At 45.8% G+C, this 15,286-nt stretch overlaps 1 protein-coding gene across 1 annotated transcript in view; it reads left to right on the top strand.

The window, feature by feature from the left end:
- The window catches only part of KIAA1257 (KIAA1257 ortholog), an 83,554-nt gene that overhangs the window by 51,883 nt on the left and 16,385 nt on the right, over nucleotides 1–15,286 (top strand). The window contains exons 12-13 of the mRNA XM_023215782.2: nucleotides 3,585–3,779; nucleotides 6,174–6,471. Of these exons, the coding sequence (XP_023071550.1) occupies nucleotides 3,585–3,779; nucleotides 6,174–6,471 (493 nt within the window). The remainder of the gene's footprint in view (nucleotides 1–3,584; nucleotides 3,780–6,173; nucleotides 6,472–15,286) is intronic.

Here is a 15,286-nt window from a genome sequence, read left to right as displayed (position 1 = left end):
CTGCAAATAGGGATAATTACATTTCTTTCTTTCAGTCTGTATACCTTCATCTCCTTGTTGTACTGGCCTGGACGTGCAGTATTGTTTTATATAAGAATGGTGAAGGTGGCTCACTCCAGCACTTTGGGAGGCCTAGATGGGCGGATCACGAGGTCAGGAGATCGAGACCATCTTGGCTAACACGGTGAAATCCCATCTCTACTAAAAATACAAAAAGTAGCCGGGCGTGGTGGCAGGCGCCTGTAAGTCCCAGCTACTCAGGAGGCTGAGGCAGGAGAATGGCGTGAACCCGGGAGGTAGAGCTTGCAGTGAGCCGAGATCGCACCACTGGGCACCAGAGCGAGACTCCATCTCAAAAAAAAACAATGGTGAAAGCACACACATTTGCCTTGTTTCTGGTCTCTGCGGCAGAAGGCATCAGTGTTTCCCCACTACCTATGATGTTAGGTGTAGGGTTTTTGTAGATGTCCTTATGGGTCTGAGGAAGTTCCATTCTGTTCCTAATTTGCTGGCTCACACAATTCATAAAAATCAACTCTAGTCTAGGTAGACCAAGCCCCTGTTTTTAAACTTTTAACTTTGTTATTTTTTTTTTTTTTTTTTTTTGAGCTTTTTCTTTCTTTCTTTCTTTCTTTTTATTGAGACAGGGCTTATTGCTGTTACCCAGGCTGGAGTGGAGTGGTGCAGTCACGATTCACTGCAGCCTTGACCCCCCCGCCTCAAGCGATCCTCCTACCTCAGCCTCTCAAGTAGCTAGGACCACAAGCATGTGCCACTATGCCCAGCTAAATTTTTTTTCTTCTGTTTGAGACAGAGTCTCGTTCTGTTGCCCAGGCTGGAGTGCAATGGTGCGATCTTGGCTCACTGCAACCTTTGCCTCCCGGGTTCAAGCAACTCTCCTGCCTCAGCCTCCCTAGTAGCTGAGATTACAGGCACCCGCCATCATGCCCGGCTAATTTTTTGTATTTTTAGTGGAGGTGGGGTTTTGCCATGTTGGGAAGGCTGGTCACAAACTCCTGACCTCAGGTGATCCACCCGCCTTAGCCTCCCAAACTGCTGGGATTACAGGTGTGAGCCACTGCACCTGGCCTAAACTTTTAACTTTGAAATTGCAAAAATAGTGGAGAGGTTGCATGTACTCATTACTCAACGTCCCCCAATTCCCCTAATGGTGACAACTTATATAACTACTACTGATTGACACAGTGTAACTAAGTAGACTACAATGATCTGATCTCAGATTTCACCAGAAATTTTTTTTTTTTTTTTTTTGAGACAGAATCTCGCTCTGTTACCCAGGCTGGAGTGCAGTGGCATGATCTCAGCTCACCGCAAGCTCCGTCTCCTGGGTTCACGCCATTCTCCTGCCTCAGCCTCCTGAGTAGCTGAGACTACAGGTGCCTGCTACCGCGCCCAGCTAATTTTTTGTATTTTTAGTAGAGATGGGTTTCACCGTGGTCTTGATCTCCTGACCTCATGATCCACCCGCCTAGGCCTCCCGTAGTGCTGGGATTACAGGTGTTAGCCACCGCGCCTGGGCTTTTTTTTTTTTTTTTTTTTTTTGAGACAGGGTCTGTCTCTGTCACCCAGGCTGAGTGGTACAAAGGCTCACTGCAGTGGTACAAGGGCTTACTGCAACCTCTACCTCCAGGCGTCAAGCCATTCTCCCATCTCAGCCTCCCAGGTAGCTGGAACTACAGGTGTGTACCACCATGCTCAGATTATTTTTGTATTTTTTGTAGAGATGGGGTTTCACCGGGTTGCCCAGGCTGGCCTCCAACATCTGGGCTCAAGCAACCTGCCCACCTTGACCTCCCAAAGTGAAAAATCTATTTTTGAAAAGCAAAATTACAAAGCTTATAGATGAAAATATAGAAGAACATATTCATGACCCCAGAATGGAGAAAGAGTTCTTGAACCAGACAAGGACAAAGAAGAAAAGAATCGTACATTTGGCAACGTTAAAAGTAACTTCTGCTCATCAGAAGACACTGTCAAAGTCAAAATACAGAGATGAATGTCTAAATTTAAAAATTTTATTTGGGAAGCAAGAATTACAATTTGAGATATATACACAGGCTGGGCAGTCTTCAGTATGTCTGAAAAACAGAAGGTTGGAGGTTTTATAAAAAGGAGGGGCATTATAAAAATGTTAGGTATTGTTTTGAGAATTCACTTTGTTTTGTGTTTCACACAAAACAAAGTTTTAGGGCACTGGCAACCTCCGACTGGCGAGTGTCAGAGAGTAAAATTAGTCTTGGAGTTGCAGCGGGTAGTATCAGTAGCTATGAGATAAGACTGGCTTCAGGTTGGAGCAGGCGGCCTCAGCAGCCAGGCTGCGGAGAATGATATTCCTGGAGCAATGAGTGCTACGTGCCCTGGGTGCTTTCTCCCCGCCTCTTGACTCTGTTTTAGTTGGGTATGATGAGAATGACCCAATGCACGTGATCAACTTTCACGACACCGTAAATATGGTGAAAAGACAAGCTACAAACAAAATTATTTGCAGTGTCTGGAACTGACCAATAATTAGTATCCTAAATATATTTCTTAAAGTCCTGTGAGTCAATAAGAAAACATCCCAGTGGAAAGTATGGGCAAAATACCCAAACAAATACTTCACAAAAGAGGACCTACCCCGACCAAGCACACAGATTCCTGAAGGGGAGATGAAAGCATTGTAGACTTCACCAGGTTCAAAAAGGTGGAGGATTGGCATAGGCCAGTGCAGGGCAATGAGAGTAGGCTGTGCATAGAAACCCTGCCAGGCTGGTGTTGCCATAGTGCAGAGTGGCAGTGCCAGGGCAGGGCTTGGAGGGGTGGTGAGGGGCTGAGTGGGGGCAGGAAGGGGGTGGGAGGCACAGGCCATGAGCCAGATCGGGTCAATTTCAGCATTTCACTGCCAGTTCTCTGTCAAGGCCCCAGGTTTTGAAAGATGTTGTGTCTACCAGGAGGCATTCATCATCATCATATTCTTTTTGTTTTTTCTATTCTTTTAGTTAATTTTTTATACTTTTAAATTGCTATATTTTTATCTTAGTATAGTCTTCATTACCAACCTTGTCTTTTGTTGCTGTTTTGAGATGGGATCTCACTCTGTTGCCCAGGCTGGAGTGCGCTGGTGCCATCAGGGCTCGCTGCAGCCTCCACCTCCCTGGGCTTTTTATTTTCGTTTTGGTTTGTTTTTGTTTCGAGACCGAGTGTCACTCTTGTTACCCAGGCTGGAGTGCAATGTCATGATCTTGGCTCACCACAACCTCTGCCTCCCGGGTTCAAGCGATTCTACCGCTTCAGCCTCCCGAGTAGCTGGGATTACAGGCATGCACCACCATGTATTTTGTATTTTTTACTAGAGATGGGGTTTCTCCATGTTGGTCAGGCTGGTCTCGAACTCCCGACCTCAGGTGATCTGCCCACCTCAGTCTCCCAAAATGCTGGGATTACAGGCGTGAGTCACCACACCCGGCCCCTGGGCTTGTTTTTAAACAACATAAAAGCTGTACCTGACAGTGCACCCTCACCACGGTGTCCCAGGAGACTGCCATGCAAGTTAGCTCTGGCCCTTGGCCTTCTGTCTCTTGCAGGATTCCCAGGTCAGAACACGGGAAATACAAGGTGCTGTACAACTCGCAGCTGCTGTTCCGCAGCCGGCTCTATGGGGACCTGGAGGCCATCCTGTACCACGTGCACCTCTTCCAGCCCATGGAGCTGCTGCTGCAGCAGGCGGTGCTTTTCCTGCGAGACACTGAGTGGAGGCGGGTCTTCCAGGCACTGACCAGGTGGGCAGTGACAGCCCGCATGGGGTCCTGCGCCCCAGCGGAAGGGGCGCTTCTTAGCACTCTGCGCCCAAACAGGCGAGCTGGGGCGTCCAACAACTACACAGTGGCCCCAACAGATGGTGGGGGGCGGAGGGCATCTGCCCAGATGCTGTGACTCTGTAGCGTCTGCAGTTCTTGGGGCGTGTCCTAGAATCACCTGAGGAGGGAGTGGCTGGTTAAACCCCATTTTCTAACCTGGGCAACAGAGCAAGACCTCATCTCCACAAAAATTCGTTAATAAAATTGGGAGGCCAAGGTGGGCGGATCACGAGGTCAGGAGATCGAGACCATCCTGGTGAACATGGTGAAACCCCATCTCTACCAAAAATACAAAAAAAAATTTAGCCGGGCATGGCGGCAGGTGCCTGTAGTCCCAGCTACTACTGAGGGAGGCTGAGGCAGGAGAATGGCCTGAACCCGGGGGGTGGAGCTCACTGTGAGTGGAGATCACGCCACTGCACTCCAGCCTGGGCGACAGAGCAAGACTCCGTCTCAAAAAAAAAAAAAAAAAGTTGTTAATAATTAGCCAGGTGTAGGCTGGGCACAGTGGCTCACACCTGTAATCCTAGCACTTTGGGAGGCTGAGGTGAGAGGATGGCTTGAGCCCAGGAATTTGAGACAAGCCTAGGCAACATAGTGAGACCCTATCTCTACTAAAAATACAAAAATTAGCCAGGTGTAGTGGCGTACGCCTGTAATCCCAGCTACTTGGGAGACTAAGGCAGGAGAATCTCTTGAACCTGGAAGGCAGAGGTTGCAGTGAGCTGAGTTCGAGCCATTGTACCCCAGTCTGGGCGACAGAGTGAGACTTCCATCTCAGAAACAAACAAACAAAAACAGGCTGGATTCAGTGGCTCACACCTGTAATCCCAGCACTTTGAGAGGCCAAGGTGGGTGGATCACCTGAGGTCGGGAATTCGAGACCAGCCTGACCAACATGGAGAAACCCTATCTCTACTAAAAATACAAAATTTGCCAGGCGTGGTGGTGCATGCCTGTAATCCCAGCTACTCAGCAGGCTGAGGCAGGAGAATTGCTTGAACCTGGGAGGCGGAGGTTGCAGTAAGCTGAGATCACACCACTGCACTCCAGCCTGGGCAACCAGGGTCTCACCACTCCCTCATTGAGCAGCTGCTAGCCCACAATGGCTCTAGGGGAGCTGTGAGCACACCAGTCCCCACTCTCAGGAGGCCACAGTTCAGAAGGAGAGATGACATAAAGAACACAGGCAGTGGGGTGCCCTGGGACACAGCAGGGGCATGGAGGAGGGGGCTGCTGCTTTCCCCGGGGCAGGAGAGGCTGCTGTTGAGGAAGGGCCAGGGGATGTTCAGCAGGTGGACAGTTTACTTGCTGCTGGGTGTGGGGCAGGAGGTACAAACCCTGTCTTTATATTTTTAGAGCCAGCAACAGGTCTGGCCCTAGCTAGTGCTCGCTGGATGTATTAATGGAGGAGGAGGAGGAGGCTGGAGAGATAGGAAGGATAAAGATCTTGGTTGGAACCAAGAGGCTTTTCTTTGATTCCGTGGCCCTCATCTTTGGCATGTGGGGTGGTGCCACAGCATTTGGGAGGAGGCCAGACCCGGTCCTGCCTGGTAGGTGATAGGAGGTAGCTGAGGGTTCTATGAAGGAAAGAGAGGCACACTTTTTAGGAAGTGCTTACTGCATCCAAGGTAGTTGCATCCATATAGCTTTATTTCTATCTGAGGGTGAGGAAACCATATTCAGAAAGGCTAAGGTTGTGCCAGGGTCACTGTGACAGTGAGAGGGAGGGCAGGCATCTACCGCACAGTGGACTTCGGAGGCAGCTGAGACAGTCAGCAGCCAACAGCCGTGACCAAGCCTGGGTTCTGGACCCAATGCCACTGCACACCAGGCCATGGCAGAAGGTACCTAGGAGGAGACTTCAGGGCTGGGGAGGTCCTTGAGCTTTGCTGAGGACTCTCCCCAGCCTCCTTCTCCTCCTCTATTAGCCAGCCCCCCGAGGCTCCTTGCATGATGTCCTCCTGGTGCGGAAGGCTCTGTGCTCTACATCCCTGATGGGCAGCTGGTGGGGCTGTGTCCCGATGGGGTATGGGGGGAGGGGAAGCATGGCTAAGGACACAGGAACACAGCAGCACTCAGAGCAAACCATGGGCAGCCTTTGGCTTCTGGGGGCTGGGGAGAAGATGGAGAAGGAGGCTTTTGCCGGGAGCCCAGGCTCAGCAGACTGGAATGGGAGCTCTTTCGTTACAAGCTCCAGGGCCTGGGACCAGCTAAGCAGCCTCTGAATGTTCATTTCCTGCTGTAGGATGGGAGTGATTACACCTGTCTTGCAAGGTAGGAGAGGTTCAGTGGGGCAGTAGTTCTTTGTTGCAGGATCCACGACATCTGCTATAACAGCACCACCCTCTGGGACGTGATGGTGAGGAACCTGCTGCCTTCCTCTGTTATGATCAAAGACTTGAGCCAAGAGTTTGGGATGCCCCTTTTGCAAGAAGAACTCACAGATGAGAAACCGTTCGCCCTACCACCTCAGCCCGCCCCCAATCTTGAGGACTACCATGGTCGGGACTCCAGCCTCACCTTAGAGATCCACGCCCACCAGGAGAAGTACCTGCAGTGGCGGAGCGCCATGCTGCTGAAGAACAAAGACAAAAAACACAGTTTCATCCAGGTGGGCTGCCTTCCTCTCCAACTTGGAGCTCCCAGGCCTCACCTGGGCGGTCCAGGCGCCTGCTGAGAGGCACAGGGCATATTCCTGAGTGGGACATTTGCCTCTGGTCCGTGCCTGTGCTCCTGGCCTGGGTTACCCCACTGGATGGGCAAAAAGTTCAGGAGGTGGGGCTGAGCCATGTCAGAAACCTTCACTCCCAGTCCTAGATAACCTTGTCCTTCCTGGAAGGTGAGAAGGAATGCTATTGGGTGTATTACCTTTATCATGGCCCCCAGAGTTCATTATAGAGAAAGAACTGTGGCACGTGTGTGTGTGTGTGTGTGTAAGTAACATGTTGCTTAGGTTGCTCAGGGAGTAAGTGTCGTAAGATGTCCAAGCAACATGGGACATAAACTAATCTGCATGACAGAGGGAGAGAATGGGAGACTGAGAAGCTGGTGAGAGGGTAGAAGGCTGGTGCTATGCAGCCTGAATGGGCAAGGAGAACCTCGCTCACCCCATGCCAACCAAAAGGACATGAAAACACAAATATCTGTGGTATGACTTGGAGTTGTCTGCCCGTGGTCTGTGTGAAGGCCCTACCATCCCCCGCAATTCTCCAGTTTAAAAACAGAAGTCTCCTAGAAGCTTATAAGTTTTATATGTGTGCATTCTTTATGAAAACCAAAGGACAGACTTCTTTTATTTCGTTTGAATCGGAGTCTTACTATGTTGCTCAGGCTAGAGTACTATGACTTGATCACGGGTCACTGCAGCCTCTAACTCCTGGGCTCAAGCAGTCCTCCCACCTTGGCCTCCTGAGTAGACAGGCATGTGCCACAATACCTGGTTATTTTTTTTTACTTTTTTAAGAGATTGGGTCTTGCTATGTTGCCCAGGCTGGTCTCCAGCTCCTAGGCTCAAGGGATTCTCCTGCCTCGGCCTCCCAAAGTGTTGGGATTACAGGTGTGAGTCACTGTGCCTGGCTGTTTTTTCCATTAGTGTTCAGGTTTTTAGCTTTTTCAAAAGAACCAGTTCTTGGATTTATCAATTCTGCTTTTTCTGTTTTTCTAATTCATTAACTTCAGCTTTTATTTTTATGATACTTTAAAACATACACCTTTCTCCTTTTTTCTATATTCTTGAGTTGGCTATTTCATTCATTTTTATTTCTCTTATTTAATAAATATATATATATATCATAGAACTTTGGGAGGACGAGGTGGGCAGGTTGCTTAAGCTCAGGAGTTTGAGACCAGCCTGGGCAACATGGCGAAACCGTCTCTACAAAAAATTAGCTGGGCATGGTGGCATGTACCTGTAGTCCTAGCTACTCAGGAGGCTGAGGCTTGAGCCTGGGAAGCACAGGTTGCAGTGAGCCGAGATCACGCCATTACATTCCAGCCTGGATGGCAGAGCGAGACCCTGTCTCAATGCGGGGCACAGTGCCTCATGCCTGTAATCCCAGCATTTTGGGAGGTTGAGGCAGGCAGATCCCTTGAGGCCAGGAGTTCAAGACCAGCCTGGCCAACATGGCAAAACCCCTGTCTCTACTAAAAATACAAAAATTAGCTGGATGTGGTGGTGTGCACCTGTAATCTCAGCTACTTGGAAGGCTGAAGCAGGAGAATCACTTGAACCTGGGAGGTAAGGTTGCAGTGAGCTGAGATTGCACCACTGCATTCCAGCACTCAGAGCGACAGAATGAGACCCTGTCTCAAACAAACAAAAAAAGTCAAACAATATTGAGAGTATTTGCAGTCTTCCTTATCCTACCTCTCAGTGCACTTAAGATATGTACAAGAGCTGGGCACGGTGGCTCAAGCCTGTAATCCCAGCACTTTGGGAGGCCGAGACAGGCGGATCATGAGGTCAGGAGATCGAGACCATCCTGGCTAACACGGTGAAACCCCGTCTCTACTAAAAAAATACAAAAAACTAGCCGGGCGAGGTGGCGGGCACTTGTAGTTCCAGCTACTTGGGAGGCTGAGGCGGGAGAATAGCGTAAACCTGGGAGGTGGAGCTTGCAGTGAGCTGAGATCCGGCCACTGCACTCCAGCCTGGGCGACAGAGCGAGACTCCGTCTCAAAAAAAAAAAAAAAAAAAAAAAAAAAAAAAAAAAAAAAAAAAAAAAAGATATGTACAAGAATATATATTCATTTCATGGGTTAATATAATTTTGTTAATGCCACATAATATGGAAGCGTTTTAAATTTATTTTTATTTTTGAGATGGTCTTGCTCTGTTGCCCAGGCTGGAGTGTAGTGGCATGATCTCGGCTCACTGCAGTACCTGCCTCTCAGGCTCAAGCGATTCTCCTGCCTCAACCTCCTGAGTAGCTGGGATTACAGGCACAACCACCATGCCTGGCTAATTTTTGTATTTTTAGTAGAGATGGGGTTTTGCCATGTTGCCCAGGTTGGTCTCGAATTCCTGACCTCAAGTGATCCACCCACCTCGGCCTCCCAAAGAGCTGGGATTACAGGTGTGAGCTACCATGCCCAGCCACAAGGAAGGGTTTTTAAAGATTTTGCAGGGCCAGGCACAGTAGCTCACACCTGTAATCCCAGCACTTTGGGAGGCTGAGGCAGGCGGATCACGAGGTAAGATCGAGACCATTCTGGCGAACACAGTGAAACCCCATCTCTACTAAAAATATGAAAAAATTAGCCGGGTGTGGTGGCAGGTGTCTGTAGTCCCAGCTACTCGGGAGGCTGAGGCAGGAGAATGGCGTGAACCCAGGAGGTGGAGGTTGCAGTGAGCCGAGATCGCGCCACTGCACTCCAGCCTGGGCGACAGAGCGAGACTCTGTCTCAAAAAAAATGCAATATTATAGACAATTTTATAATATAGTAGTATACAATTTATTTACTAGCCCCCATCTCGTAAATTTGCGGAAATCGCTTGTAAGTATTGTTCCAGCTTTTTAAAAAATCATGTTCCTATTATCTTAGATATGGCTACTCTAAAATGGCTTTAAATTTCCTATTCATACTATAATAATTGAAACCCACCCATAATTTAATTTTTTCACATTTTTACACCTTGAGATACAATTTACATACCATAAAATTCACTCATTATAAGTATATATAAATAGTTTTTAGTAAATTTATAGTTATAACACCATCATCACAATCCAGTTTTTGAACATTTCCATCCCCACAAAAAGTATTCTCATGCTAGTTTACAGTCAATCTCTGCTCCATTCTTAGTCCCACATAACCACTGATCTGCTTTCTGTCTTGATAGATTTGCCTTGTCTGAATATTTCAGGTAATTGGAACCATATAATTATGTAAATTTTTGTGTCTGGCTTCTTTCACTGAGCATAAAGTTTCTGAGGGTCATCCATGTTCCTGAATATATCAGCAGTATGTTCCTTTTTTATTGCTGAATATTATTCCATTGAATTGATGTACCATATTTATCCATTCACCACTTTTTGGAATTACTATTATTTCTTGCTTGGGGCCATTATAAATATTGCTCCTATGAACATTTGCATACAAATCATTATGTGAAAATATGTTTTCATTTCTCTTGGGTAGAACCTAGGAGTGGAATTGCTGTCATATAGGTAGGTTTATATTTATGATTTTAAGAAATTACATTGTAAGAAAAGCAGTTTTTACAGTGTAGTTGCACAATCTTAACATCCCTACCAGCAATGCATGAGGGTTCTAGTTTCTCCACATTCATACAAACACTTCTTATCAGTCCTTTTGATTATAGCCATTCTAGTGTGTATCTCATGATTTTAATTTGCATTTTATAATGACTGATGATGTTAGATATCTTTTAACGTGCTTACTAGGAATTAATAAAGCTCCTTTGATGTAATCTATATTTGTATCTTTTTGAATTAATCTCTTTTTTCAAATTGAGACAGGGTCTCACTATGTTACCCAGGCTGATCTTGAACCCTTTGGGCCCAGGCAATCCTCCCACCTTGGCTTCCTGAAGTGCTGGGATTACAATTATGAGCCACCGTGCCTGGCCCTCTGTTTGTATCATTTATCCATTTTAAAATCAAGTTGTCTTTTTATTGTTGAGTTGTTATATATTCTGGATACAAGTACTTAATGGGAAATATGATTTGCAAATATTTTCTCCATATTTGTGGCTTGTCTTTTTTTCTTAATGGTGTAAGAAAAAACTTTTGAAGCATAAAAGCTCTTAATTTTGATAAATTCCAATTTATGTTTTTTCTTTTAGCAATCATGCTTTTGGTGTTATAGCTAAGGACTCTGCTTAAAGTTACAAAGATCATTTCATATCCTTTCTCTTACACTTACTCTTAACTCGCACATTTAGATCTGTGAACCATTTTTTTTGAGGTCCAATGTAAGGGTCTAAATTAATCTTTTTGCATATGGATATCCAGTTGTCCTCACATCATTTCTTGCAAAGACTAGCTATTCCCCCATTGGATTGACTTAGCACCTTTGTCAAGAATTGACCATAAATGTAAGAATTTATATCTGAGTTCTAAACTATGTTCCATTAACTTATATGCCTCTCCATATACCAGCAACACATTGTCTTGATGACTTTAATTATAGTTAGTTAGTTGGATTTTGTAAGTCCTTTAACTTTGTTCTTTTTCAAAATTGCTTTGACTACTTTGGGTCCTTTGCATTTCCACATATATTTTAAGATCAGCTTGCCAATTTCTGTAAAAAATTCTATAGGAATTTCATGGGGATTTTATTTATTTATTTTTTTGAGATGGAGTCTCGCTTTGTCGCCCAGGCTGGAGTGTAGTGGTGTGATCTTGGCTCACTGCAAGCTCGGCCTCCCGGGTTCACGCCATTCTCCTGCCTCAGCCTCCCAAGTAGCTGGGACTACAGGCGCCGGCCACCACACCTGGCTAATTTTTTTTTTTTGGTAGAGACAGGGTTTCACCGTGTTAGCCAGGATGGTGTTGATCTCCTGACCTTGTGATCCGCCTGCCTCAGCCTCCCAAAGTGCTGGGATTACAGGCGTGAACCACCATGCCCGGTGGGGATTTTACTGAATCTATAGATTGATTTGGGAAAAACTGCCAACTTAACAATTTTGGGGTTGCCAATTTATGAACATGTAATGTCTCTGCTGTTATTTAGGTGTTCAGTTTTCCTCAGCAATTTCTGTAGTTCTCAATGTGCAACTCTTGCACTTCTTTCGTGAAATTATTGGTGCTATGAATTGAATTACTTTTTGTATTGTTTCCATAATATAGAAATAGAATTAATTTTTTGTACATTGATCTGGTATCCTACAACCTTTTGAACTGGATCACGTCATCTGTGAAGAAAGGTCATTTTCCTTCCCAATCTGGATACCCTTCCTTCCTTCCTTTCCTTCTGCCTGGGCTGTCATCAGCTCGGAGGGTCAAACAACAGAAAATTATTTCCTCACTCTTCTGGAGGCTGGAACGTCTAAAACTAAGAGTCTGGCAAGGTCGGTTTACTTCTGAGGCCTTTTCTCTTGGCCTGTAGGTGGCCACCATCTTGCTGTGTACTCATGATCTCTTTGTTGTGTGTGAATGGAGAGAAAGGAGAGATCTCTAATGTCTCTCTCTTTTTTTTTTTTAAGACAGAGTCTCACTCTGTTGCCAAGCCGGGGTGCAGTGGCGCAATCTTGGCTCACTGCAATCTCCGCCTCACGGGTTCAAGCCATTCTCCTGCCTCAGCCTCCCGAGTAGCTGGGATGACAAGCACACACCACCACACCCAGCTAATTTTTGTATTTTTAGTAGAGATAGGGTTTTGCCATGTTGGCCACGCTGGTCTCAATCTCCTGACCTTGTGATCTGCCTGCCTTGACCTACCAAAGTGCTGGGATTACAGGTGTGAGCCACCTCGCCCATCCTCTGATGTCTCTTCTTACAAAGACACGAATCCTATCAGATCTGGGCCCAACCTTATGACCTCATTTTTTTTTTTTTTTTTTTTTTTTTTTTTTTGTTTTTTGAGACGGAGTCTCGCTCTGTCACCCAGGCTGGAGTGCTGTGGCTGGATCTCAGCTCACTGCAAGCTCTGCCTCCCGGGTTCACGCCATTCTCCTGCCTCAGCCTCCCGGGTAGCTGGGACTACAGGCACCGCCACGTCGCCCGGCTAGTTTTTTGTATTTTTAGTAGAGACGGGGTTTCACCATGTTAGCCAGGATGGTCTCGATCTCCTGACCTCGTGATCCGCCCGTCTCGGCCTCCCAAAGTGCTGGGATTACAGGCTTGAGCCACCGCGCCCAGCCCTTATGACCTCATTTAACCTTAATTACTTCCCTACTCCAAGTAGAGCCAGGCTGGGGGTTAGAGCTTCAATAGAGGAATTTGAGTGTGAAGACATTCAGTCCGTAACACTTGCTTTCCTTACTCTTTTCTTCCTTCTCTTTGTCTTTCCCTCTGTTTCTCCCTTTGCATTGTCTAGACTGTCCGGTATAAAGTGCAGTGTTGAAGAGGAGTGGTGAGAGCAGACATGCTTGCCTTGCTTGTCATCTTGGGGAGAAAGTATTCAGGCTTTTACCATTAAGTTGGACATTAACTGCAGATTTTTGAGAGATGCCCTTTATCAGGTCAAGGAAGTTCCCTTCTAATCTTAGTTTGTTGAGAGTTCAGTATGAATAGGTGTTGGATATTTGTTAAATACTTTTTCCACATTATATATACATGTTTTCACAATATATGCATTTTTTAAATTAAATTGTGAAAATAGATGCATTTAACCAAAAAAAAAAATGCTTTTGTTGAATGCAAATATTGTGATCATGTGGTTTTTGTTCATTATTAATGTGGTATACTACATTATTTCATATTTGCATGTTAAACCAGCCTTGGATTCCTGGGATAAATCTCACTTCTTCATGTATAATCATCATGCATATGTGGCTAGATTTGGTTTTATGTTCGCTGCTCAGGTGAGGTGTACTGGTATTACATTCAGGTTTCTTGTTTTTGAGATGGCATCTTGCCCTGTCACCCAGGCTGGAGTGCAGTGGTGTGATCTCAGCTCACTGCAACCTCCGCCTCCCAGATTCAAGCAGTTCTCCCTGCCTCAGCCTCCTGAGTGGCTGGGACTACAGGTGTGTGCCACCATGCCTGGCTAATTTTTGTACTTTTAGTAGAGACAGGGTTTCACCATATTGTCCAGGCTGGTCTTGAACTCCTGACCTCAGGTGATTCACCTGCCTCAGCCTCCCAAAGTGCTGGGATTACAGGCATGAGCCACCATGCCCAGCCACATTCAAGCTTTAATGTCTCTCTCTCTGAATAACGTTGAGCACCTTTTCACATATGATTAGCTATTTGGATATCTCCTTTTATAAAGTGCTTGTTCAAATTTATATATTTTCTCCATTTAAAATAAATCTAGTTGTATTTTTCTAATTGACAGTGTTTTACTGTTATTCAAATATGAGTTGTTAGATGTGTCTCTTTTCCCAGTCTGTGACTTGTCTTTTCATTGTTTCAGTGTTCAGAAGTATTTGTGAGTACCAATTAATTTTTCTGTGGTTAGATTTTTTGGGTATTTTTCCTGGGTTTAGAATTCTAGCTTGGCAGCTATTAACACTTTAAAGACATCATTCCCTTGTCCTCTGACTTCCATTGCTTCTGTTGGTCAGCTGCCAACCAGCCTTGTTCTTTTGAAGATAATTTGGCTGTCTCTGGCTGCTTAAATTTTTTTTCTTTTCTTTGGTTTTCGGCAGTTTTATTGTGATGCTCATAGGCATGTTTTTCTTTGTATTTAACCTGCCATGGGTTTCTAGAACTTGTTAAATCTGTAGCTTGTTTTAAGTTTTAAAAGTTCTAAGACAGTATTTCTCTTCAGATATTACTTATATTCATCTTCTCTCCCTCTCCTCCTGGGACTCCAATGTTAGATATTTTCACCATGATCTGCATCTGATATTATTTATACATCTCACACTTTTTATTTTACAGTCTTTTTTTCTCCTTTTTGTCCTTCAATCTGATTATTTTCAACCAATATATCTTCTGATGCAGGGGTCCCCAACCCCCAGGCTATGGACCAGTAGCAGTTTGAGGCCTGTTAGAAACTGGGTGGCACAACAGAAGGTGAGCAGTGGGCAAGTGAGCATTACCACCTGAGCTCCGCCTCCTGTCACATCCGTGGTGGCATTAGATTCTCATAGGAGTGTGAATGCTATTGTGAACTGAACATGCAAGGGGTCTAGGTTGCATGTTCCTTATGAGACTCTAATCAATGCCTGATGAGCTGAGGTGGAACAGTTTCATCCCCAAACCATGCCCATACAACCTTCTCCCACTGGCCGTGGAAAAATTGTCTTCCACGAAACCAGTCCCTGGTGCCAAAAAGGTTGGAGACTGCTGTTTTGCTAAATCACTAATCATATCCCCTGCTGTGTGTTGGGGTGATCAGACCCAACACCAGGCCGTGGGGGCCACAAAGTCCAGCAGAGTTCTCATTCTCATAAAGGAATGAGACAAGACAAGAGTGCATAAAGTGGGATCAGGGGACCAACGCTAATACGGAGGCTGTGAAGGCCCCGAGTTCTGGAAGCCCACATTATTTATTGGTGATCAAAGAAGCAGGTGGTGAGGATGTGGGGGTTGAAAGAAAGCAGTGTAGCAGCACATGATCTACAGCTGTGACAGTTTAGCAATTTCTTTGAAGCAAATGGAAAATGTTCTGCTACTTGAGATAATGGCAAACATGTTCTTCTAGTTTAAGATACAATCAGTTAGGTGCAGTGGCTCACACTTGTAATCCCAGCACTTTGGGAGGCCGAGGCAGGTGGATCACCTGAGGTCAGGAGTTCGGGACTAGCATGACCAACATGGAGAAACCGTGTCTCTGCTAAAAAAAAAAAA

This window comes from Piliocolobus tephrosceles, chromosome 2 (assembly GCF_002776525.5).
Source record: "Piliocolobus tephrosceles isolate RC106 chromosome 2, ASM277652v3, whole genome shotgun sequence".
Lineage (NCBI taxonomy): Eukaryota > Metazoa > Chordata > Mammalia > Primates > Cercopithecidae > Piliocolobus > Piliocolobus tephrosceles.
The sequence above is the reverse complement of the archived record's forward strand: the minus strand, read 5'-3'. Positions and strand labels throughout refer to the sequence as shown.